The sequence below is a fragment of the Malus domestica genome, chromosome 04, assembly GCF_042453785.1.
Source record: "Malus domestica chromosome 04, GDT2T_hap1".
NCBI lineage: Eukaryota > Viridiplantae > Streptophyta > Magnoliopsida > Rosales > Rosaceae > Malus > Malus domestica.
Window position 1 is genome coordinate 26,014,402 of NC_091664.1, and position 26,424 is coordinate 26,040,825.

General features: G+C 37.8%; 2 protein-coding genes, 1 long non-coding RNA gene and 1 other non-coding gene across 4 annotated transcripts; 3 read left to right on the forward strand and 1 right to left on the reverse strand.

Moving 5' to 3' along the window:
- The first annotated feature begins 1,362 nt into the window (after positions 1 to 1,362).
- On the forward strand, positions 1,363 to 2,415 carry LOC103408583 (uncharacterized). The gene is made up of 2 exons (XM_008347422.4): positions 1,363 to 1,621; positions 1,738 to 2,415. The coding sequence occupies exons 1-2, from the start codon at positions 1,457 to 1,459 to the stop codon at positions 2,245 to 2,247; spliced, it is 675 nt and encodes a 224-aa protein (XP_008345644.3). The 5' UTR covers positions 1,363 to 1,456; the 3' UTR covers positions 2,248 to 2,415.
- A 736-nt stretch (positions 2,416 to 3,151) lies between these two features.
- On the forward strand, positions 3,152 to 4,561 carry LOC103419410 (uncharacterized). Its single transcript, XM_008357515.4, has 2 exons — positions 3,152 to 3,544; positions 3,901 to 4,561. The coding sequence occupies exons 1-2, from the start codon at positions 3,380 to 3,382 to the stop codon at positions 4,408 to 4,410; spliced, it is 675 nt and encodes a 224-aa protein (XP_008355737.3). The 5' UTR covers positions 3,152 to 3,379; the 3' UTR covers positions 4,411 to 4,561.
- A 14,122-nt stretch (positions 4,562 to 18,683) lies between these two features.
- Positions 18,684 to 18,790, forward strand: LOC139195409 (small nucleolar RNA R71). The gene has a single exon (XR_011580231.1). It is a non-coding gene; the product is annotated as a small nucleolar RNA R71 (small nucleolar RNA).
- A 4,413-nt stretch (positions 18,791 to 23,203) lies between these two features.
- Positions 23,204 to 25,006, reverse strand: LOC139195343 (uncharacterized). Its single transcript, XR_011580173.1, has 2 exons — positions 23,872 to 25,006; positions 23,204 to 23,442 (listed from the first exon to the last, which is right to left on the reverse strand). It is a non-coding gene; the product is annotated as an uncharacterized lncRNA (long non-coding RNA).
- Between the last annotated feature and the right edge of the window lie 1,418 nt (positions 25,007 to 26,424).

The following is a 26,424-nucleotide window of genomic DNA, read 5'->3' on the forward strand; positions in this document are numbered from 1 at the left end:
TCCACGAATAATGTAAATACTGAAAAAGATAAAGGGGAAATTTTGTCTTAAAATGTTATAAATTTGTGTTCCATGAATGTAGAATCAGTTATTCTAGGGAGAGGTGGAATGAAAAATAAACCAAATTTCGTCCCATAGGACGATCCATTCCACGGTTTTTAGGCACACCAAACGTAAGACGGAACGCCTCGTCCCACTGCGTTCCGTCCCGTTCCGTGCCACGTACCAAACGGTACCTTATAGTTCAGTTTGTAGACCTCTGCTCTTATGATTGGGAACTCAGCATTGAAAAACTCGCAACTATACTAAAGAATTGCGTTTGTAAGAGAGAATTGGCTTCAACATGACCAGAGGGGATTTTTCCTTGCGACTTCTCCTTACGTTTCCCTTTTTTTTCTTCAAGAAACCTTTACGGTTCTTCCTTCAATATGCATTGAATCTACTGAAGCATCAACCTTATGATGCACTCGTTGCATATGAGAAAAACCCCCAAAATTAACCCTAATAGCGAGCCCTTTTCATACCAGAACCCTCTCTGTTCCATTTTTCTCTCACCTTCTCCTTCCTCCAGAAATCTCAGCGCAGTTTGAGATGGTGAAGTGGGGAAGAAACACACAACCCAAACGGAAACCACACCGCACCTTGCTTTTCCAAAGGCATGTTGGGCCTCATTTTACCCTTGATGGGTTCTAGATTTGGGCTTTCCAGGCTATTGTCTACTTTTATAATAATGGGGTTTTTTTGTCAAATTATTGAAGCCCAAAAAAGTAGGAAGTATAAAGGAACAGGTGGCGTTTATTAGTTATCATCAGACAAGTCTCCCAATAGAAGCACCAATGCATCTAGGAATAACACATTTAGATGAGAAATTCAAGTAAAGAATCAACTAAGAGATTGAACAAATTCTGAAGAATGAGAATATGAATGATTTTACCTTTTCTAATTGATCACAAAAACAAAAAGAATGTCATTTCTATTAGGATTCACACATTTAGAGTATTTGTTTTTAGTCTGATCTGTTAATTTAGTATCTTTACGGTATGTTTAAGAAAGTAGAAGATGAATTAGTCACGAAAGAAACTCATTTTTCCAATCGCAACAAAATGGTATGTCTTACTTGGTGTGTTAATCTAATCAGAACCTAATCACCAAAAGTTTAATTTGTTCATGCTGTAAGTAGCCTTTTGTTCAGTGGGCATCCACCAATCTCTACTTTAGTTTGGCTAAACAATATTATCGAATTTAGGTCAACTTACATTAGCATGCCCATACAAATTATTTAGAAGTTTGGTGCATTGCTCAAACCCTAGCCACAGAAAGTTATAATGTCAATCATACATCATTCCACAAGTGCTCAATCCTCTTCCTCATATAGGCTTAACCACCTCCAGAATATTATTTCATATATACCCTCTTATTGGGTGTCACAAGCATGCCTTCCATCCTCTGAAACAATATGGAAGTGCTTGTTTATTTAGACACCATTTTAGTCCCCTTGAGCTTCTTCCTTCTGATAGGCTACCATGTCTATCTATGGTACACCTTCAAGGCCAAACCCTCTCTTACCACCATTGGAATTGACTCAATGAGAAGAAGAAAATGGTTTCTAGAAATTATGGAGGTAAGTCCAAGACCCTCTTTCATCATCCCGCTCGAAAAAGCTTCCATTTTTTATCCTACAGAAGGAAACTTTAATTCTAGGTTTCTATCTGTATCTCTTAATTATCTGATTTGCAGGCTGATGGTATGAAGGGGATGCTGGTAATCCAAAGCTTGAGAAACACTCAGATGGTGGCAATATTCACAGCTTCTACAGCAATTGCTTTAAGCTTGACTTTGGCAGCTCTCACCAACAATGCTTACAATGCAAGTCACCTCGTTATCAAAAGCCCATTTTTTGGTTCGCAGTCTGGAAGCATCTTTGCTCTGAAATATGGGTTGGCCTCATTTCTCATGTTGTTTAGCTCATTATTCAGCTCCATGGCGACCGGGTTCCTGATCGATACCATTTTTCTAATAAACGCTTCTTTTGAGTTCTCATATTCCGGAATCACAGAAACCCAACTTGAAAAAGGGTACATGTTGGCTCTTATTGGCAACAGGTTGCTTTGTATTTCCTTTCCCATGATGTTGTGGTTGTTTGGTCCAATGCTTGTTGCATTGTCTTCCCTGGCCTTGGTTTGGTGGCTTTATGAGCTTGATTTTGCTGCCAAACTCAGCACAAGCAGTAGGCAAAGCCTTAGTTGAAGAAGAAATCAAGCATACATGCAACATGTACGTACGTATATTTTTGCAATAGGCATAGGGCTTGTCTTTCCTTAATTTTTTTATACATGTGCCATCAGCAAGTGTAGTTACAGGTATCACCTTTTGAAATACGACTTGTAGATGCAACAGACAGTTGCAAATTTTGAATATTGATGCATTATGAGCCTCCTTATTTTGAAAATTAATAAAAAGACCCTCCTTATTTAAAAAAAAAATTGGACAATATATTCATGTAGAATTTAATGTATCAATATTCAAACTTAATTGAAATCAACATCTCACTCTTATTAATTGAATAATCTCCGGTTGCCATAAAATTATGATTTAAGGTTCATCCATGAAAAGCAGAGCACGAATGAAAAAGAGATACGAAAATATGCTTGTATTTGTGAAAGAAGGTAATACACAAGTTTAATCAATTGTAATATAGATAAAATCATATGATGATGATTTTTCTTTTCAATTAAAAACTTTTTTATTAGAATATTTATACTCATGGAATTTATAAGAGGATGAAAATTTTTGCGACCCTCAAAAATTCAAAACCCTGTAGCACTGCACCTTTTACACACCCCAATGCCGCCTCTGATAATTCATTTCATATTCCTTCTGAAATTGTGTTGTTACACTTAGCATTGGTTAATTTATAATAATAAAAGCAAGTCTTTAATTTGAAGTTGATACAAAAGCACCCAATTAGAGAAATACGCACATAAGAAATACAAACCATATTTTCATTACATGTGGCTGAAAATTAAGAATTTTCTAAAAAAATCGAAACGAACTTTATGACGCAATAGATGCACTAGTTATGCAACTTTCAAGATCAAATAGTCCAACTAAAATTAAACACATTAGTGGACAGACCACTGAACCAATTCTTAGGCTTTTGCATATGCCTCCAACCCTACATCAAACTTTAGCGTCCATTACGTAAATTCCACAATTCTTCCAACCAATTGCAACACATTTCCAAAACGCAATTGCTTGTGACGCACATTCCACTACCTTACCCCTTTTGGCTCTCTTACAAGTCGTGAATAAATTGGATGCATTTGGCCGCCGATTCATCTCTGGTTCTATTCTGAAATTAAGCTTCACAAAAATTAAGATGGGAGTGATCGCTTATCTAGACAACGTTTTGGTCCCCATGAGCCTCTTTCTCACAGTTGGTTACCATGCCTATCTATGGCACAACCTCAAGAACAAGCCCTCTCGTACCACAATTGGGATCAATATGCTGAAGAGGAGAGCTTGGTTCCTAGAGCTAGATGGGGTAATTAAGTTCTATAATTTAGCTTAATATACATGGTTTTTCTTTCTCAATAGCTTAAATGTTTAGGGTCTCATGGTGTCTAATGTGAAGTTACGGTCTCTTTTGCAAGCGGTCCTGTTTTTGACTTTCATTCCTCACTCATTTTTTGTTTGTCACTCTCTAGTGGGAAAAAGTGTAAGCTTGAAATACATTGTTGACTCATTCTCTGACAGCATAATTAAGCGTTTAGCAGTCTAATAGTTGTCTAACAAAGCATATATATACATCTACTTAATCCTCTTAATACTATCATTATATCTTACTTACATGATTTATAGTTTCCTAAATTTATATATGATGTTGGAAAAATATTCCAGGGTGATGATAAGAAAGGCATGTTAGCAGTCCAAAGCTTGAGAAATACTCTTATGGGGACAACACTCACAGCCACAGTAGCAATTCTTATTCAAGTCTCGCTGGCAGCTCTAATAAACAATTGCTATAGTGCAACGCGCCTCTTCAGCAATACCTTTTTTGGGTCACAATCCACCAAGATTTTTGCCTTAAAATATGGCTCCGCAGCTTTGTCTTTGTCAGTTTGCTTCTTGTGCGGCTCCATGGCGATTGCGTTTTTGATCGATGCCAACTTCTTGATCAATGCTTGTGATCAGGAGTTCTCATCTTCTGGACACGCAAGAACCATACTTGAGAAAGGGTTTATTTTGGCTCTTGTAAGCAACAGGATGCTGTGCATCACTTTTCCTATGCTGTTGTGGATGCTTGGTCCTGTCCCGGTTTGGTTGTCATCTTTGGCGATGGTTTGGGGGCTTTATGGGCTGGATTTTCCTGGCAAGTTCAATAAAAGCAATAAGCAAAATCTCAGTTGATGACTGAAACGAAATATTTAGACTTTGCCTGCAGTAAATATTGGAACTTTTGTTTTAGCTTGTTGCTCAGTTTGTGTTAGCACTAAAGGAACTTGGCACCAAAATTGAAACAACCTTACGTGCTTCAGTTGAAAAATGAAGCATAGCAAAATTGTCTAAGAGCGTCTTTTCTCTTGCATTTAAGTTCAGATCCTCTTCTCGTAGAGACGCGGCCATAAATGGAATAGGTAGGAATGATCACCGTTAAATCTTAGAACGTAAACTGAGCAATTCGTAATGCACCAGAAAATAGAGAACTTTACAGTTGAACCGATGATAATATGAATGATTGTTGAAATACAACCCTAAAGGTTGTTTATATAGTCTAAGAAAATCCTAAGTTCAAACGAAAAATAAAATAGGAAATAATAAAATTATAAAGACTTCCTAAATTATCAAAATTACTGTATACATGTTTATGGCGAGTCTCAAGACTAATAAATTCAGAATTTTTGGTGCAAGTCTTGATTCTAAAAACCCATAGATTTGTCTCTTCTTTGTTTTTTCTCTTGTGGAGTTATCAGAGAAGTCCAAAACATTAACTTTCAAGATATGACATTAGCAATAATCTTTTAATCTTGAAACTTTCAATTCTTCAATCACTTTCCTTCATTGAACATCACTTTCTTCTTTTAATTTTATTACATCTCCAATAATTCAACTTCTGGCCCACATCACGTAGTTTTCATTCAATTAGAATATCGCACATATAAAAATAAATTGACTTCGATCTGCCATTTTTGGACTTCGATTTGTCAACAGTCGAACAACAATTCTACACAGATGTGGGTGCAACCGCGTCCAAAATAGTTAATTTTACGCCTCCATGATAACTTGTTTTCCCCAACTACTTATTCGTTCTCAACCCCATTAGAAGACTTGAAAGAAGGGAGTGTGCAAGCGTATACCATTGCTAGCTGCCAACAAACATAGTGATTGAGTGTTGGTTTGTGTGTGTTTTGCGTCTACAAGAGACTTCTTAACCAAGAGATTGTGTCGTTATTGTTGTTGATAATTGCAAGTGTACAATATCGTCCAAGTAATATAGTGATAAGTAGAGTGTCGTTCAAACAAGGATCGGATTAACCTAAATTTACTATTGAGATTGACTTCAAACTAAACTTAAATAAAAGATGGATAACGATGACAAATTCAAATATGCAAAAACCCAAACGAAATTGAAAGTATCAATTGAACAAACACGAAGTAAAAGTGAATGAATTATGAAAAATTAATATATTGAAGCACTAGGACATCAGGTTCCTCATTCTCAATCCCATCTAATCCCGTTATTCATATTAAACTCAAATTATTCCTATGTTGCTAGCAATTATCCCTTGATTCGTCAATATTTCCTTTCAGAATATACTAACTGTGTTTCTAACTATCTACCCATGCTATGTCTAGCCACAAAAGTAGATAATCGAAGCCCTTTACGCTAAATGGATAATTTCACAATACTACACAAATTATAACCAGTATGTCTACTCAATTATGTAATTCATGGTAATCGTTATGAGAAGCAATCTACTAAACTCAACCTGTCAGTCCCAATTTAGTTCTTCACACAAATAATGGCCAGTTATTTGATAACGATAAAGCACAATAACAATTACTCAACATGGAAAACAACCGAGATCAATATGAAAGAATAAGAATTAGATGTTCATGATAAGAGTACACCCTAATCCTAGCAAAAGGACTTAGTTCATGATCGAATTAAAATACACCACGCTAGAATTCGAAAACAAAGAAGGAAACAACTGAAATTCCATTCTCCACTCCACAGCAAAGCTAGAATTCTCCAATTGCTTCTTCTTTCTCTCGGCTTATGTATGTGTCTGCGCTGTGTTCTTTTTTGTTTTTTTGTTTTTTTGTTTTTTTTTTCCCACTCCCTTGCGGCTGCTGGATTCCTCTTCTTTTAATTTGCCCTCCTTTTCCTTTAAAATCCCCCTCCTCCTTGGAATAGTCCAACGCCAGTTTTTATGAAGCCCAAATTGGACTTAATTTGATAAAGCCCAAATTCCAGCACCACTCTCACATAGCATCAGTCCACTTCGTTATTCTTTCGTGCTTTCCTTGTAATTCTTCTAAAAATCCAGTTTTCTCCGAAAAAATAACTTCTATAAAATTCACACAAAATACATCAAATCCAACTGTTTTATATCAAACCATGACTAAATTAATAGGTAAAAGAGATACAAAATATACCTATCATATCAACCTAACAAATACCCCCAAACCTATCTTTTGCTAGTCCTCGAGCAAAACATAAAATGAAAAACAAATAAAATTAACTAAAAACAAAAACCTAATTAAGCCCACTTTCGCTGGCGAAACGATTGCACTGAGCATGTGCAACAAGCCTTTAAACCCCTAGGTGTCCCTAGTCGGAGGAGTTGTGTCTCCTGAGGGTTTACCAGTTACGCTACCCACAAACGCTTTACTAAAAAAAAACAAAGGTGTTACAGTTATCACTTCCATCAATTAATGAAAACCAATGCATGCCAATCACACTTCCAAAACTAAAGTTATGCCCTTATAAATCAATGTATCACAATGGAAAGTATGAAGCCAACATCCCAAGCACTTAGGCTTAAAAACATCCACACTTGGCGTGTGTACAAATTCGCCTCGACTCTAAGCCTCACAAGATATCACTCAATTTTCTCATAGAACCTAGGCTTTCTCTCTTAACAAGCATATGTGATGAGTTTATGCAAAAGGAATCAATATATTATCACATGTGCAAAGAAGGCCTACTGACGCTCCGATTAGAAGATGCGACTATGGGACAGAGGTTCAGGGCCGAAGGGGTAGAGGAAGACCTAGGAAAACTTTGGAAGAGACTCTAAGAAAAGACTTAGAGTACTTGGATCTAACGAAGGACATGACACAGGATCGAGCACAATGGCGTTCTAAGATTCATATAGCCGATCCCACTCAGTGACTTGGATTTTCCAAGTCTCCAACCGAGAAGTTTTCCTCACTCGGAAAATTAAGGGAACACTACCCCAACCTACATGCTCCACTCAGAAAGCTTCAACATACAAGCTTCAACAAAAGAAAATTCAAAGAACTTAGCGAAGAAGGCTTTGGTGTATTTAACACAATACGTTGAAATGAAGGAAAGCTTATTTATTGATATCCCCGATAAGCTACAAATATGTACATATACATGAGTCAAAATAAACACACAAGAGGGAGCCTTCACAAAGGTTGCTTAGGAGAAGTCTCAGCAGTCGGTAGAGCCCCAGAAAGAGAAGGCACCGGAGGGGGATCATTTGGAGCCTCAGTACTGGACAGAACCCTAGAAGGAGGAGGCATCAGAGGTTGATCATTTGGAGCTTCATTACGCGGTACAGCCCCAGAAGACAAAGGCAATAAATGCCTTTGGAACAAACCCACAAATCTCTGATGATCAAGTAAAACTTGACCATCAGTTTCCTTCATCTGGTCAAGCTTCCTCTTCATGTTTGTAGCATAGTCATGTGCGAGCCGGTGCAACTGTTTATTCTCATGCTTGAGCCCTCTAATCTCCTGTGAGACTCATCACTTCAGCCGCCAATGATTCAACTTGGCGGGTTCGAGCAAATAGGCGTTGGGCCATATTAGACACAGAACCTGCACACTGAACACTGAGAGCCAGCGAATCCTTAACAGCTAACTCATCAGACCGTTTGGAAAGTAGTCTGTTATCTTTGGGAGTGAGAAGGTTCCTGGCCACCACCGCAGCGGTCATATCATTCTTCATCACGGAATCCCCAACGGTAAGAGGACCAGTTGGGGAGACGAAGGATGGGCGCCATATGTTGTCTGGAGAAGGCGGGGCTGCCTCTTCAACAAGGTTCAAGTCAAAACGACGGTCGGAGGGGCCAGACATTTTCAAAGGTGTTGAAGAGAGAAGAGGTCGGACAAATCAAGATCTTAGAAGTGCAAGAATGAAGCTTCTACTGGTGGAGATTCAAGTGTGCTTTGGAACTTAATGCCAGCCCCTATAAAAATCTGCACTCGACGGAGCTTCAGAAATCGAAGAGGCGCCTGCTCAGAAATCGAAGAGGCGTTTGCTTTCTCAAAAGTTGGGCTGCTTAGAGATCACGAGGGTTGATCTCAGAAATCGAAGAGGCGTTTGCTTTCTCAAAAGTTGGGCTGCTCAAAGACCACGAAGGCCGATCTCAGAAATCGAAGAGGCGCTCGCTTTCTCAAAAGCTGGGCTCCCCAGAGACCACGAGGGCCGATCTCAGAAATCGAAGAGGCACCTACTTTTCCAGCCTTGTCAGCACCTGTCACACGCACACTCAGCTTTGCGGAAATTATGGGCATTCTGTCAAAGACTTCTGGGGAAGTAGAAAACACATGAATCTTACTGTTCAATCACCCACTTCCCACACGCAACAATAGCTCATGGGTACCACAGATAACTTTGCCAAAGTTCTCTGCCAAAGTTGAGCACGTGAAGCTTGTAGCTCCCACTACATCGCTCTGACCAAGAAGGGTAAAAGAATAGCAAAGAAACAACACTAACAAAGTGTAGACCCACAAGGGTAAAGGAACAGTACCACTGCTGGATAATTGGAAAGTCCCTGTGTGTCAACCTCTGTGCTTCGTGGCAAGGTAGACTAGCAAACATGCCCAACCTTTACTCACATTCGAGAAAACACTCCCAATAAGATTGCTTGCTCCAAAATCGAAGAGGCACCGTCCTCCGAATCTAAAGAGCCAGACTCCCAACATGACTACTTTCTTAAAAATCGAAGAGAGGGTAAAGGAACAGTACCATTGCTGAATAATTGGAAAGTCCCTGTGTGTCAACCTCTGTGCTTCGTGGCAAGGTAGACTAGCAAACATGCCCAACCTTTACTCACATTCGAGAAAACACTCCCAACAAGTTGCTTGCTCCAAAATCGAAGAGGCATCGCCCTCCGAATCTCGAGAGCCACTCTCCCAACATGATTACTTTCTCAAAAATCGAAGACACTGCTCCCCGAATCTCGAGAGCCAGACCCCCAGCATGATTGCTTTCTCAAAAATCGATGAGGCATCGTTCTCCGAATCAATCGAAGAGGCGCTCGCTTTCTCAAAAGCTGGGCTGCTCAGAGACCACGAGGGTCGATCTCAGAAATCGAAGAGGCACCTACTTTTCTAGCCTTGTCAGCACCTGTCACACGCACACTCAGCTTTGCAGAAATTATGGGCATTCTGTCGAAGACTTCTGGTGAAGTAGAAAGCACATGAATCTTACTGTTCAATCACCCACTTCCCACACGCAACAATAACTCATGGGTACCACAGATAACTTTGCCAAAGTTCTCTGCCAAAGTTGAGCACGTGAAGCTTGCAGCTCCCACTACATCGCTCTGACCAAGAAAGGTAAAAGAATAGCAAAGAAACAGCACTAACAAAGTTTAGACACATAAATTTTGAAGGTCTAGCTACCATATTATTACCCACTAGGGTAAAGGAACAGTACCACTGCTGGATAATTGGAAAGTCCCTGTGTGTTAACCTCTGTGCTTCGTGGCAAGGTAGACTAGTAAACATGCCCAACCTTTACTCACATTCGAGAAAACACTCCTAACAAGATGGCTTGCTCCAAAATCGAAGAGGCATCGTCCTCCGAATCTCGAGAGCCAGACTCCCAACATGACTACTTTCTCAAAATCGAAGAGAGGGTAAAGGAACAGTACCATTGCTGGATAATTGGAAAGTCCCTGTGTGTCAACCTTTGTGCTTCGTGGCAAGGTAGACTAGCAAACATGTCCAGCCTTTACTCAAATTCGAGACAACACTCCCAACAAGATTGCTTGCTCCAAAATCGAAGAGGCACCGCCCTCCGAATCTCGAGAGCCAGACTCCCAACATGATTACTTCCTCAAAAATCGAAAAGACACTGCTCTCCGAATCTCGAGAGTCAGACCCCCATCATGATTGCTTTCTCAAAAATCGAAGAGGCATCGTTCTCCGAATCTCGAGAGCCAGATACCACAGACCACTTTTTCAAAGTGCTCTGACAGAGTTAAAACATGTGAAACTGGCAGCTCCCACTACCGTGCTATGACCAAGCAGGGTAAAGGAATAGCATTACTACTTGTTGTTAGGAAGACTCCTATATATGTCGACCTCCATCCCCAACGGACAGGCAGACCTGCAAAAATGCTCAACCCTTCATCATATCTGAGAGGGCACTCCCAACGAAGCCTTTCGAAATATTCAGCTTTCTTTCCCCCAGATAATACCTCTGCAAACAAGCTATACTAGAGCAAGAATATCTCATATCATCAGGGTTAAAAGCAAGAGTATCACATATCATGCTTTTTCCCTGTCTTTTCTTTTGGCCTTGTTTTTACCTGCAAGACAAGGAGAAAGAGAGCAATCAGTCAGCACTTGGAATCAAGCTTCCAGCCAGGAACTGACTGCCTGGAACCCCTTACCTGATTACTTACCTGTCATTGCTCTCGAGTACTCATCTTCAACATCTTATGTTTCCAGGGAAGATTCCGCATCTGCTTGAGGAACAGATAGGGCAAGTGCGAAGGATACAAGGAAGCATGTGGAGACAAGCGTAACAGCACACGTGCCGATACATCCATTACTCTGTCAAAAGCAAAAGTATCCCATATCAGCAGGGTGGAACGTACTCTAGATTTGATGGACTTGTTTTGACCCTCAAATTCTTCAGTCGGCCTTATACTCTGGAGGAAACCAGAAAACCCTCCAGCTCAGTTCAAGAATAAGCCTGTGGAAAGTTACTTCTTTAAAAGCAAAAGTATCTCATATCATCTCTTCTCATTTTTCTTCTCTTTATCCTTCATGCTGCTGCAAGATGGGGAGAAGGTGAACAATCAGTCGGAGCTCTGATTGCTTACCTTGTCTGTCACCTCTTTCAGCAGACCCCCTAGCTCGGCGACTTGGGGGACTCCTACTACATGGTTTGTATCGCGCTTGACCAAGCCTGAAACTACAAGTAAGCTTCAAGTGAAATTGATACATTACCTTGTGCATCTCCACCAGTTAAAGATACCACCCCTGGATGGAGGAAGAGTACTTCCAGAGAAGATGCCACATCTACCTATGAGACAGATAAGGCAAGTCAAGACGACACCACACTTCGATACTTAGAAGTTTCGTGATTACGAGATCATTCTCCCACAATATTTCCTAATGTCATTTGTACTAAATCATTCACTTGTACTCACTAAAGGAGAGCTTGAACCTATGTACTTGTGTAAACCCTTCACAATTAATGAGAACTCTTCTATTCCGTGGACGTAGCCAATCTGGGTGAACCACGTACATCTTGTGTTTGCTTTCCTATCTCTATCCATTTATATACTTATCCACACTAATGACCGGAGCAATCTAGCGAAGATCACAAAAAGCGACCGTTTTCGCTACCTAGGATCTATCTTGCAAGAGAACGGAGAATTAGATGGAGATCTCAACCATAGAATACGAGCTGGATGGAAAGAGTGCATCCGGCGTGTTGTGTGACCGTCGTAGGCCACTGAAGCTCAAGGGAAAATTTTATAGGACGGCAATAAGGCCAGCGATGTTGTATGGCACAGAATGTTGGGTGGTGAAGCATCAACACGTACACAAAATGGGTGTAGCGGAGATGAGGATGCTTCGTGGGATGTGTGGGCACACGAGAAAGGATAAGATTGGGAATGAGGATATCCGAGGTAAAGTAGGAGTAGCCGAAATTGTAGGAAAGATGAGAGAAAATCGGCTCCGGTGATTTGGACATGTGCAAAGAAGGCCGACTGACGCTCCGGTTCGAAGATGTGACTACGGGACAGAGGTTCAGGGCCGAAGGGGTAGAGGAAGACCTAGGAAAACTTTGGAAGAGACTCTAAGAAAAGACTTAGAGTACTTGGATCTAACGGAGGACATGACACAAAACCGAGCGCAATGGCGTTCTAGGATTCATATAGCCGACCCCACTTAGTGGGAAAAGGCTTTGTTGTTGTTGTTGTTGTTGTTGTATATGATCAACATTGAAAAACAGCAATTTCTGAAAATAGATCTCATGAAAGGAATCAAATACTAAAAACATAGGTATTAACCTTCACCAAATAAGCTAGACTTCCCTATAAATCCGTTAGGTCTTTGAAACGGTTGTAATGTAAGGCTAGGTATTTGGGCTAAGAAAGAAACGATAAGGAAAAAAAAACAAAAACTTGAGAAACACCAAGACATTTCGTATGTAGTTAGGTTGGCACCCCTTTGAAACTTGATATATGATTTGTGGCGTCCAGGCCTCATGTTATAATGAATGGTACAATTTCTTTTTTTTTCTTTTTCTTTTTCTTGACTCTTTTTTTTTTTTTTTTTTACTCTTGAAATAACTACAAGAAATAATAATAAGAACCATGGTACCTCGGTACACGCCACTACTTTGATGTAGAACTCAACCTTGATTTCTTTTGATATCACCTTGGTATCTCTCAAGCTATATGGTATGGCTAATATAGGGTAGAGTGGATAAGAATTTATGTGGGTAATGAAAGAAAAGGCTAAGTGTTTGGCTTCAATGGGGTTAATGGAGCACACAAAAGGGTAGGGAATAGGCCTTTTAGCAGTGGACAACATGCATAGCCTAACATCGTTTCTATAGTTCCGTCTAACCCAATGGCAAGAATACCCAACATATATTAAAGTTCTTTTGTACCCAATGCAAATTAATTTTAATGAGATCATGAAAATTAAAGAAAGAAATTGGAAAGTGTTTAAGAGTAGAAACAAATTAACCCTCTCAAGAAAAGCTTAGGCACAACAACTCATATGGGTAGTCTCCACTATTTCTCCACATCATCCAAACATGGACAGTTTGTCCACCAAAGTACTTGAGACATGGCAAAATGAATGGTAAAAAGAATGTGATGCAAAAACCTTCTAGGCAACCCTTTAGCAAAGGAAGAATTCTTAGCAAGACATATACATCGCCATTAATAGAATAAAGTGATAACCTTAACAACTTATGCTTCCAAGTTCTTATCGTTTCCAACAAATTCTAACACTTTAGGTAGCTAAGTTGATTATGACCAAAAGATGAACTCAAAGTGCAATTTTGCAATTTCTTTGGCACATAACAACAAAACCACTCCAAACACATTTGAAATGACAAACTAAACATGTTCAAATCATCATGTGGGTGAAGAAATCAATATTATTAAACTTGGAACATAAAAACCTTAACTTTTGACCTTAAAAACAAAAATGCAAATGAATCAACCAAACTAACAAAAAAAACTAGGCTCTCCCCCCAAACCTAAACTAAACATTGTCCTCAATGCAAAATCACAACAAAAAGATGCACAATGAGTAGTATGGAACAGAAAGGAAGAAAATGCAAAACTAATAAACAAGGAAAGGAACGAATGAACCTGGTTGGGTTGCCTCCCAACAAGCGCTTAGTTTAAAGTCCTCAGCCCAACTTGGCATTGCAATCAATCGGGAGAAGCAAGGGTCACAACATTTGTGTTTCGCTCAAAACTGGCAACAAGATATGGCTTCAATCGCTGTCCATTAACTTTGAATGTAGCATCCGTTGTATGATCACGAATTTCAATCGTTCCATATGGAAACACTTGAACAACTGTAAAAGGACCAGACCATCGTGTTCGCAACTTCCCAGGGAAAAGTTTCAGCCGAGAATTAAACAAAAGAACTTGCTGGCCAATATAAAACTCCCGACGAAGAATATGTTGATCATGCCACTTTTTGGTACGTTCCTTGTAGATTTTAGCATTTTCATATGCATCATTCTGAAATTCTTCCATCTCGTTCAATTGAAGAGCTCTCTTTTCTCCCGCTGCATCCATCTCAAAATTAAGCTTCTTCACTGCCCAAAATGCTTTATGTTCCAGTTCCACAGGTAGATGACATGCTTTTCCAAACACCAATCGATATGGAGACATGCCAATTGGAGTCTTGAATGCAGTCCGATACGCCCATAGCGCATCATCCAACTTTGCATTCCAATATTTGCGTGAAAATCCCACAGTCTTCTCTAAAATATTCTTGATCTCTCGATTGGAAATCTCAACCTGCCCACTAGTTTGTGGATGATAAGGTGTAGCAACCTTATGTGTGATTCCATATTTCGCCAAAAGAGCATTGAAGTGACGATTACAAAAGTCTTGCCTCCATCACTAATAATGGCGCGCGGGGTGCCAAAGCGAGTGAAAATATGCTTCCGGAGAAAATGAACAACAACCTTAGCATCATTAGTAGGTAAAGCAATTGCTTCAACCCATTTTGAAACATAATCCACCGCTACCAAGATGTATTGCTTGCCATAAGATGATGGAAATGGTCCCATGAAGTCAATACCCCAAGCATCAAAAAGTTCGACTTCTAGAATATTATTCAACGGCATTTGATGTCTACTTGAGATATTTCCAATACGTTGGCAGCGATCACATGTAGAAACAAAAGTATGAGCATCCTTGAACAATGTAGGCCACCAAAAACCAGATTGTAGTACCTTGGCAGCAGTCTTTGTGGCACCAAAATGACCACCACATGCTAGAGAATGGCAATGTCGCAATATTTCCTCCATCTCGTCATTAGGAACACACCGTCTTATACATTGATCCGGACAATGCTTCCACAAGTACGGCTCATCCCAATAGTAATGTCTGACTAACGAAATGAATCTTTTCTTCTGTTGCCAAGTCAAATCAAGAGGCATGATATCACTAACTAAATAATTGACATAATCTGCATACCAAGGAGTGACTGAAGATTTGATGGTAAAGAGCTGCTCGTCAGGGAATGTTTCGGAGATAGGAACTAAGTCATTATCACCTTCATGATGCATAATTCGTGAAAGATGATCCGCCACCACATTTTCAGACCCCTTCTTATCCCGTATCTCTAAATCAAACTCTTGTAGTAACAACACCCATCGAATCAACTGAGGCTTTGCATCTTTCTTGGATAATAAATACTTCAAAGCTGAGTGATCAGTGTAGACAATTACCTTTGAACCAATGAGATAAGAACGAAATTTGTCTAAAGCAAAGACAACGGCTAGAAGCTCTTTCTCGGTAGTGGCATAATTCAATTGTGCGTCATTGAGAGTTCAACTAGCATAATAAATCACATGCAGTAGCTTATCTCTCTGCTGACCCAAAACTGCTCCAATAGCATAGTCACTTGCATCACACATAATCTCAAAAGGTAATTCCCAATCCGGTGCAACTATCACAAGAGCTGTCGTGAGCTTCATTTTCAACACATTGAATGCCTTAAAACATGATGAATCGAATACAAACTCCGCTTCTTTCAGGAGCAAGTTACACAACGGTTTTGTAATCTGATTGAAATCCTTAATAAAACGTCGATAAAAACCAGCATGACCTAGGAAACTTCGAACTCCTTTGATGGAAGTGGGTGGCGGTAACTTTGAAATTGTCTCAATTTTCACCTTGTCTACCTCAATGCCGTTGACCGAAACTTTATGACCCAAAACAATCCCTTCTTGCACCATAAAGTGACATTTTTCCCAATTTAGAACTAAATTGGTTTCTTCACATCTTTGCAACACCGAGGACAAATTATCCAGACAAGAATCAAACGATGAGCCAAAAACTGAGAAGTCATCCATGAATACCTCAATACAATGCTCTACCAAGTCAGAAAAAATACTCATCATGCACCTTTGAAAAGTAGCAGGCGCGTTACATAACCCAAAAGGCATACGCCTATACGCAAAAGTACCGAAAGGGCATGTGAATGTCGTCTTTTCTTGGTTTTCTGGTGCAATCGGAATCTGATTATAACCAGAGTACCCATCTAAAAAACAATAGTAAGCATATCCAGCAAGTCTATCCAACATCAAATCAATGAATGGAAAAGGAAAATGATCTTTTCGAGTCTCATTGTTCAATTTCCTATAGTCAGTGCATACTCTCCATCCTGTTGTAGTCCTCGTTGGAATTAACTCATTCTTGTCATTCTTAACCACTGTAACTCCACCCTTTTTCGGTACCAAATGCAAAGCACTCACCCATTTACTGTCCGAAATTGGATATATTATTCCAGCGTCTAATAACTTCAAAATCTCAGCTCGTACCACCTCCTTCATATTTGGATTTAATCTGCGTTGATGCTCAACTGAGGGCTTGTAATTGTCTTCCAACAAGATCCGATGCATACAAATGGACGGACTAATTCCTTTGATGTCAGCAATACTCCACCCAATTGCCATTCTATGCCTTCTTAACACTCTCAATAGTTTTTCTTCTTCAACTTCACTCAAACATGCAGAAATTATAACAGGTAAAGTCTCAGCAGCTCCCAAGAAAGCATACTTTAAATGTGATGGCAATGGCTTCAAATTTAAGGTAGGTGCGGCTATGATACTTGGCAGCGATTTTGAAGGTACAGATCCAAGGTCTTCGAACTCCAATCGTCCACTCTTTGTAACTGATTTGAAAGCATCCAAATAAAGAGCACATTCTGCTAACATTTGATTTTCATCTTCTGAAGTAGCAGCATGAACTAGTGCAGCTTCCATAGGATCACTGGGCTTCTCAACTCTGAATTTTTCAGAAATCGCGGTCTCGACTAAATCAATGCGAAAACAATCTTCCGTTTCTCTTGGAAATTTTCCAGCCTCGAACACTTTGAATGTTGCTTTCTCTTCCCCAATTCTCAATGTCAAAACCCCTTGTTCCACATCAATTAAAGTCCTAGCTGTGATAAGAAATGGCCGACCCAAAATCAACTGAGTCTCATAATCTTCTTCCATATCCAACACTAAGAAATCTGCTGAAAAAATCAGCTTGTCAACCTTCACTAACACATCTTCGATAATTCCCTCTGGATATGCGATTGATCTATCCGCCACCTGCAAAGAAACAGTAGTGGGTTTAATTTCACCTATTCCAATGTTCTTAGCAACAGATAAGGGTAATAAATTAATACTAGACCCCAAATCACACAATGCTTTTTCAAATAAATTAGTGCCAATAATGCATGGAATTTTGAAACTCCCTCTATCTTTTTGCTTGAGCGGAAGCTTTCTTTGAAGGATTGCACTGCATTCTTCTGTCAACTGAATCTTCTCATGATCGCCAAATTTTCTTTTCTTTAAGATGATATCCTTCATGAATTTAGCATAATTCGGCATCTGCTCCAAAGCATCGGCAAATGGAATATTAATCTCCAATTTCTTAAACATCTCTAAGAATTTGAAATACTTCTCATCTAACATATTCTTCTTGAGCCGTTGAGGAAAAGGAATAGGGGGCACATATGGCTTCACGGGTTGGACAACAGGCTTAGGGAGTGGTGTGGCTGCAATGACTGATTGTGGTGAAGCTTTTGAAGTGGTTCCCAGTATAGCTAGTGGCTGCACAACATCGGACAGTGGTTGCTCCTCTTGTGAAATGGTTTATACCTTTTCTTCCTCATTGTTTTTCTCAAAATCAGCTGCTGTTTTCACTTGTTTCCCTCTTCGAAGAGTTATTGCTTTAGCTTGCTCATGGTTTCTCGGATTAACTTCAGTTTGGCTTGGAAAAGAACCTTGTTCTCTAACTGCCAAAGAATGAGCTAACTGCCCCATTTGAATATCCAAATTTTTTATTGAGGCAGCCTGGTTCTGAAGAGTTGTCTCAGTTTTGCTCATGAATTGATTTGTATTGACAGAAAGAGTATTCACGTTACCAGCAAGCTGTGCAATGACATCTTCCAAATTATTCTTCTTCTCTTGAGGTTGGAAACCAGATGGTGGCTTTTGTACATTCTGATTATTGACCCATGAGAGATTTGGATGGTTTCTCCATCCTTGATTATAAGTATTGGAGTATGGATCGTTACCAGGACGTCTGTAAGCATTCACCATGTTTGCTTGCTCTTGAACAAATTATGGAAAATCAACACTATACGGACAACCAACTATGGCATGACTAGGAAATGCACATATGGAACAAACCTCTTGAACTGATGCTCTCCCATTTATAGAAAGCAAAGTGTCAAGTTTACTAGCAATCGCATCGACTTGTGCCTTTGAAGCAAATTTGGTAGAATTATTAATCTCAACAACTCCTGCCCGTCTTCCTCTTGCTTCAGAATGTTGTGTTTCGAGTGCTAGAGTACCAAAAAGTGCTTGACATTCGGCTGGCGTCTTGTTCTTAATTGATCCCCCTGCATAGTTGTTCACTGCAGCTTTGCTTGAAACTGTTAATCCTTTATAAAATATCCGCATGAGAACTAGAGTAGGCAAACCATGGTGCGGACACTGAATCAACAAATTATTAAATCTCTCCCATGCCTCAGAAAACGTCTCATCTGCCTGTTGAGTGAACTGCATGATATTATCTCTAAGGGTATCGGTCTTCTGGGTCGAAAAGAATTTCTCCAAAAATTTATTCTGAATATCGTTCCAACTCGTCAAGGTTCTAGGCCTCAAAGAATTCAACCAAGTCTTCGCTTTGTCTTTCATAGTGTATGGAAAAACCTTCATCCTGAGATGTTCCTCGGTGACTCCTTCTACCAATGCCATGTTGGACACCATATTGAAGATATCTCTAATATGTGCCAATGGATCTTCAGTGCTCATGCCATGAAAAGAAGGCATCATATTAAAGTGGATAGTCTTCAATTCATAATTCCTTGCAACTGCAGGAAGAGCTATGCTCGACAGTGATTCCGGAATGGTTGGCATATCAAGATCTCCCATCGTTTCATTTTGAACTAACGCCATCTTGCTCTCTTGCTGCTTTTCTTTCTCACTAACTTCTCTTTGTTCTCTTCGGATTTCACGGAGTATTTTCTCAATTTCTAGTTCAAACTCAAGTAGTACACAATCCGACGAACGAGTACCAAGCATTCACCTTCAAGAAACAATGAGACAAGGTGAGAATACTCCGAGAAAAAAAAAATCAAAAAAAAAAAATGAAAATAAAATTTAAATAAACTAAGCAAAATCACAAAAAGTATAATAGAATTAAATTCGATCTGAGGCAGCGGCGGCAAAAACTTGTTGTTGATAATTGCAAGTGTACAATATCGTCCAAGTAATATAGTGATAAGTAGAGTGTCGTTCAAACAAGGATCGGATTAACCTAAATTTACTATTGAGATTGACTTCAAACTAAACTTAAATAAAAAATGGATAACGATGACAAATTCAAATATGCAAAAACCCAAACGAAATTGAAAGTATCAATTGAACAAACACGAAGTAAAAGTGAATGAATTATGAAAAATTAATTTATTGAAGCACTAGGACATCAGGTTCCTCATTCTCAATCCCATCTAATCCCGTTATTCATATTAAACTCAAATTATTCCCATGTTGCTAGCAATTATCCCTTGATTCGTCAATATTTCCTTTCAGAATATACTAACTGTGTTTCTAACTATCTACCCATGCTATGTCTAGCCACAAAAGTAGATAATCGAAGCCCTTTACGCTAAATGGATAATTTCACAATACTACACAAATCATAACCAGTATGTCTACTCAATTATGTAATTCATGGTAATCATTATGAGAAGCAATCTACTAAACTCAACCTGTCAGTCCCAATTTAGTTCTTCACACAAATAATGGCCAGTTATTTGATAACGATAAAGCACAATAACAATTACTCAACATGGAAAACAATCGAGATCAATATGAAATAATAAGAATTAGATGTTCATGATAAGAGTACACCCTAATCCTAGCAAAAGGACTTAGTTCATGATCGAATTAAAATACACCACGCTAGAATTTGAAAACAAAGAAGGAAACAACTGAAATTCCATTCTCCACTCCACAGCAAAGCTAGAATTCTCCAATTGCTTCTTCTTTCTCTCGGCTTATGTATGTGTCTGCGCTGTGTTCTTTTTTGTTTCCCACTCCCTTGCGGCTGCTGGATTCCTCTTCTTTTAATCTGCCCTCCTTTTCCTTTAAAATCCCCCTCCTCCTTGGAATAGTCCAACGCCAGTTTTTATGAAGCCCAAATTGGACTTAATTTGATAAAGCCCAAATTCCAGCACCACTCTCACATAGCATCAGTCCACTTCGTTATTCTTTCGTGTTTTCCTTGTAATTCTTCTAAAAATCCAGTTTTCTCCGAAAAAATAACTTCTATAAAATTCACACAAAATACATCAAATCCAACTGTTTTATATCAAACCATGACTAAATTAATAGGTAAAAGAGATACAAAATATACCTATCATATCAACCTAACAGTTATGATTGGGATACTGGTCCTAGTGGTGTGCACCAATCTGACCAAACTGACCAAACCGATCGACTGATCCAAAAACCGTAGTAACCAATTCGGTTTGATTCAAATGATCTACAAAAATCGAACCATATTGTAATGAAGTACCTTAATTACAGTTTGGAGCTTTTGTAAACCAACCTAAGCCGAACAGGACCAACTACTTGCATATTTGCATTTTATTACTTTATTTACACATGTATTCTTTTTACTTGCTAATAACCACATATGAATGTTGAATCTGAAGGATAATGTGACTAAGAAGTTACTGATTTTTAAGTTGCAACTAATATACTTAGGATTGTTTGATGTTGTAATTGAAAATGAAAATATGTAGCAACTGTGAATTTTTTTATTGTAATTGAGCTATTAAAGTTGAGATAATGACGTCACTTAGTACTACAGTCTAGTGGTATCTCTTCACTAATAAGTAAGAGATCTTGAGTTCGATTCTCACCAAAGACGAATGTGTACCACATTATTATGGCTAGTCCATTGTGAGGTTTAGCCGACTCTCCCACTCTGTTAGTATAGATAGTATCGCTTATTAAAAAAAATTGAGATAGTGACACGGAAATTTCTTTTATTTTAGCCTTTTGGGTCCAAACTGCCCGAATTAAACAGAACCAAACCTTCAACATTAATTTGGTTTGGTTTGATTTTCTTAAGGATTTTTGTCACAATCGGACCAGACCAAATTGTTATATTGTAATTAGTTTAGTTATAATTTTAGGGTAAAGCCGACCTAATTTGGACTGTGCCCACTTCTACCTGCCTTGGTCTATGTTATTTCTTTTCCTCAAGTGCTGAGGAACTTCACAATTTTATTCACTACTTTGCCTAAGAGCAGGGATAAAGTGAATAAACACTAGTTTTAATTATTCCATCGATAAAGAGCAAGCATAAAATTTGTAAAAACTGTAAGTAAAAACAAGAAACTAATAAAAATAAGAAACCTATATCTGCCGCCAAGCGAATTTAGAACACCTTGCCCACACAACACTTCTTCGTAATGATTTTTGTCCTTGATTTGAAGAACGTCCTGATTTCATAGCAGATCTTTTGCTTGAGAAGGATCCCTTTTATGTGTAACTGATCTCTTTTATGTGTTTCTCTCTTCGAGTTTTTGGGTTTCAGCTTACAACCCACCATTTAAACTTTAAGGCCCAACTTGCACAGGTACGAGGAAGTGAAAGGATTAGGTCATTATTTAACCAAAAAAATATGAAAAAAAGATAATCAAAAGAAGATAAGACTTACATATAATAAGTTCATCGTCATCATAACATTCTGGTATAATAATATAATATCATGTGTAAATTATTATTTTTATTTCTATTTACATTATTATTGGGACACCACGTGACGACAACACGATCCATATGAATTGTTCTCCATAAAAAAACAAACCTATTTTTCATATCCAACCAAACCAACATTGACTAAAACATTGTGCTTTCTTGTACATCCAAATTTAAATCCCCTCGTACTCATTTTAAAATAGTATGTCACTTCCTTTCCTTTTCGTTGCAATGACCAAGAGAAGCTAATACATGAGCATCAAAGTCTATGCTTTCCAAGTTTCTGTGCCGACAATCAGTGGTAGATCTAGGAAATAATATTAGGGGGATCAGTAAGAATAGCGCGCACAACGCGAAATTTTTTTTATACTAGAAATAGTATGCATATTGTCATTTCATCGAGTCTTGGTAGGTCTGAAGTCATTTGAAAATGCATACTACAGACATGTTAATGTAAGTAAGGGGCAACACCCAAGGTATTTATGGACAATCATCAGGTTTTGGTAGGTCTGAAGTCGGTTGGAGGACAAGTATGAAGCCAACTCTAATCTTCAAAAGGGCAACACTCAAGGTATCCATGGACATTCACCGAAGTTCGGAGGGTCAACAGGTGTCTATGGACGTTCATCGAAGTTCGGGGGGTCAGTTGACCCCCCTTGCCCCTTAATGGATCCGCCAGTGCCAACAATGTATATATATTGCATATTTGATTTATAGATAAATTCTTAGGATTGTCATGTAATGTGTGTATACTGTATTAGGATGACCCGTCATGTAGGTCCTGTTTGGTGGGTTGAATGAGATAGATTGTAATCAATTAAAATGGAATTGAGTTTAGTTCGTTGTTTGTTGTGTCAAAATGTGAGATGGACTCGACTGGACATGTTCATAATAGAGTGGGTTATCTAACTTATCTTTATATATGCGTTACATGTCTTGTCATGTAAGTCTCTGCCAATCTAATCATGTCTTTAATATCTAATCTCATCCAATCCACCTAACGAGCGTGTAATGCATATACTTTCCTCGCGCTAAGAAAATGATATTCAATCTAGATTAATTAATCACGGAGGGCTACGCGCGACTTACACATTTTAAATGTATTTATATGTGATGATTGGTTCAATGTATAGAAACATTAAATAAAGGCGATTATCATCTCTAATAATACAGACAGTAATTTAAAGTATTATATCTAGAATATGTAAAAAAAAAAAGTAATAAATAACAGAGAAGATCCTTATAATGTAGTTGCAACTAAAAGCTAAATAAAAAGTGTAAAAACAATCCAAGAACTTCAATTGACCTTGATACACTTGACAACAAAACTTATCATGAACTCATATTGTTCCGTCATGTAGTCTGTACCCCCAAAAGCTAGCGCGTATGTTTTCAACTATTTGCAAGCAAAACCCCATATATAGTTCCACAAAATCTTGGCGTGATTGATGTCCAACTCTCTGCAAAAGAAGAAAAAGATTTTCAAATGGATTATGGAACTAAAACAACGCACCATTCCACCAATTTTGATTTAAAACTATCAGCAACTCATTGGGAGAAAAATGATGAAAACAATAGAGACTATTGAGAAATCTTTTTTGGACGATTCAAAAGTGAATAGCATAAAAAAGACAATTTAATTTTTAATCTTATACCCTAATATTTTATAGGTGAATCCATTTAGTCAATCCGTCATCATCTGATCATCATGTGTGGTTTTTATCATAATCCTCTTTCTCCTTTACATTTGGCAGTTGTGTAGATTTGCATCTCTAGTAAAAAATTTCTTCTATTGTACTTTGTTTGTTGACAAAGTATTTTGCAAAAAACAAATAAGCATCGGTGACAAAGAGTAAATGAAATACATATTATCAAACTGAAATGCATACCTTAGAATGATTATTCCCACCATCACAGCCTTGTTGGTTCGATATAAGTTTCACTAAGAGGAATAAAAAATCTTGAAAATTAGTCTCAATATAGAGGTCAAGCAACATTTAACAGTAAGGAGAAAAAGAAAAGAAGTATCATAAAAAATAGGACCAATTGAAAATTATGGAAAGAAAAGAGGAATAAAACTCAGTTAATTTCACCAAAGAAATTTTATCATCACAATAGAATACTCAAACACACGGTAAACCTCATCTTACTATTTCACAGCAGAATAAGTAAATCTTTTCCTTGAAGTTGAATGCTCTCCAAATGGAGAAGAGCTTGTTCTTGGTCTTTAGAATTCCTCTGGATTCATGTAGAAAAGCTCAGTTTAAGCCCTTCAACCATCCTTACAATTAGCAGTCTCTTCCTAATTTCTTCCTTCATCCTAGACATATGCTCTCTAAAAACTACAAACTCAATGAAGACACCTTCCTCATAAATACGATTTCTCAACAATATGCTCCCTAAACAAATAATATTGAACACTAAAAAATGTCAGGTTAGTTCTTTAGAATGCAAGGAGTAACAGTTCTAGTCTTACCTATTGGGAGAATAATGTAAATTCGTGAGGGCATATCATAGAGACAAAAGATCGAAACAAATGGTTTACTAATTGAGTCGACTCCCATCTGAAACAAAGGAAGCATGCCAACAGGCAACATATCTAAAAAAGTAAATGTTAAATAAGAAGAAATATTGGAGAATCTATATACATGAAATATTCAGGATTTAAAAAACATAATCTTCAAAAGCGAACAATGACAAAATCACATACAATGATTCAAAAGAACCTGAATCATGTGATGTACCTTGTCCTTTATGATGAGATTGCTGCAAGAGGACCAACACTGAAGGCTTGAGCAAGAAGCTTATCACCCATTCAAAATTAATTAGAAACAAAATGAAATTTGAGCAATTGATCTTTTGCAAGGCTGACATGCATACAATTCAGAGACGATGGTTTAGCTTTTTTTTTATAGAAGTTGAAAACATAATCTTGAGAGACAATGAGATTTTGGAAAACCGAGGAAATTTGATTAAAAAGGGACATGAAAATGAAATCGGAGAAATTTGTGGAAACGTACAGTGGTTTCCAATCGCCCCTGCAGAACGTGGAATCGTTGGAGAAAACTGCTTCTATCTCTAGCTTTGGTAGTTTATCTTTCGTCTTCTATTTGAGGGTTTACCACGTTCTTTTTTCTTATTTTTTTTAATGTTGATTTTTTTTCAATAAATTGAATTATAAATTTATGTTTTTTTGACAAAAATATCCCTGCTGTTTTGATTGCATTATTTTCATTCAGTTTTAGATTTTTTTTTGTTTGAGGGTTGTTTTAGTCCAATTAGTTTTGGTGAAGCCATGAGACACCAAAATTATCTTCTGACTTTCTAATATTATTATAGATTAGAGATTAAGCACGTGACTTCTAGATAGTTCAACTTAATTTCCTTCATAGTATAAAAGTTTGCTTCAGATATGGAAAATCCATGATCCGCAATTAGAAAAACAAGAGAGGGGCTCACGAGGTTTACTTTGTTTTTGTTGAGCTAATTAAGATATATTTATGGGCAAACCGACTGTTGAATGAGATTAAATATATCTAATTTTCTACATGCTAGATGTTACATGTCACGAAAGCACATATGCCATCTCTTACGTTCTCAAATATTTTTTTAATAAAAATCAGACTCTCAACAATAAAAATATGTTTTTAAATTGTTAATTGCTTCCCGTTGGCATAGATATGTTTTCTATTGTTTCCCGACACAAAAATAGAAAAGGAAAGCATAAGAAATTTACTGAGGATCCTCTTTGTGGGGATTTCTGGAATTCTCAAATCACATATGTTCATTATTTTGTTGAAAATTTGATATTACCCCTTGAAACTATATTTTCCCCTACTAAAACCCATCACTTTTTGTTTTATTGAATGAAGCTCATTGACTAGCCTTCAACTAAACAAATTCTTTAATTAAGTTTGACTTTTCAAATTGTGTATTTTTCAAATGCCTAAACTACCCCTATTAATACTTGGATGGTTTTTGGATCAGTTACTTGTTATATGCATTTAATTAATTTTATGTATTTTACAAAATAATTCATGACATTCATTGTGTATTCAATGTATTAACTTTCAAATTGTTATATAATGTGCCGATTAAAAAATAATTATACTAATTTCATAATTTTGTGCAATAAATATATAAGTTAATTTACCTACCAACACAACAATAAAGCTAAAACGGCTTTGGCTAATACTCCAATCCTTAATACACAAGACAAAAGCTATATGTTCCGCACAATTTTCAAAATAGTCTAATTTATCTATTCCATCAAACCAAAATGTAAAAGGTCTAATTTACTTCCAAAATGGTCTATTTTAGCTACATGATTTATGTGCATTAGATTAAAAGTTTATTTAATTGCCTACAAGCACAAACCTGTAAACTAAGAAGAAGGGAATCACAGACAGTAATCTTAGAGAGAGAAGTCAGAGAAAGAGATT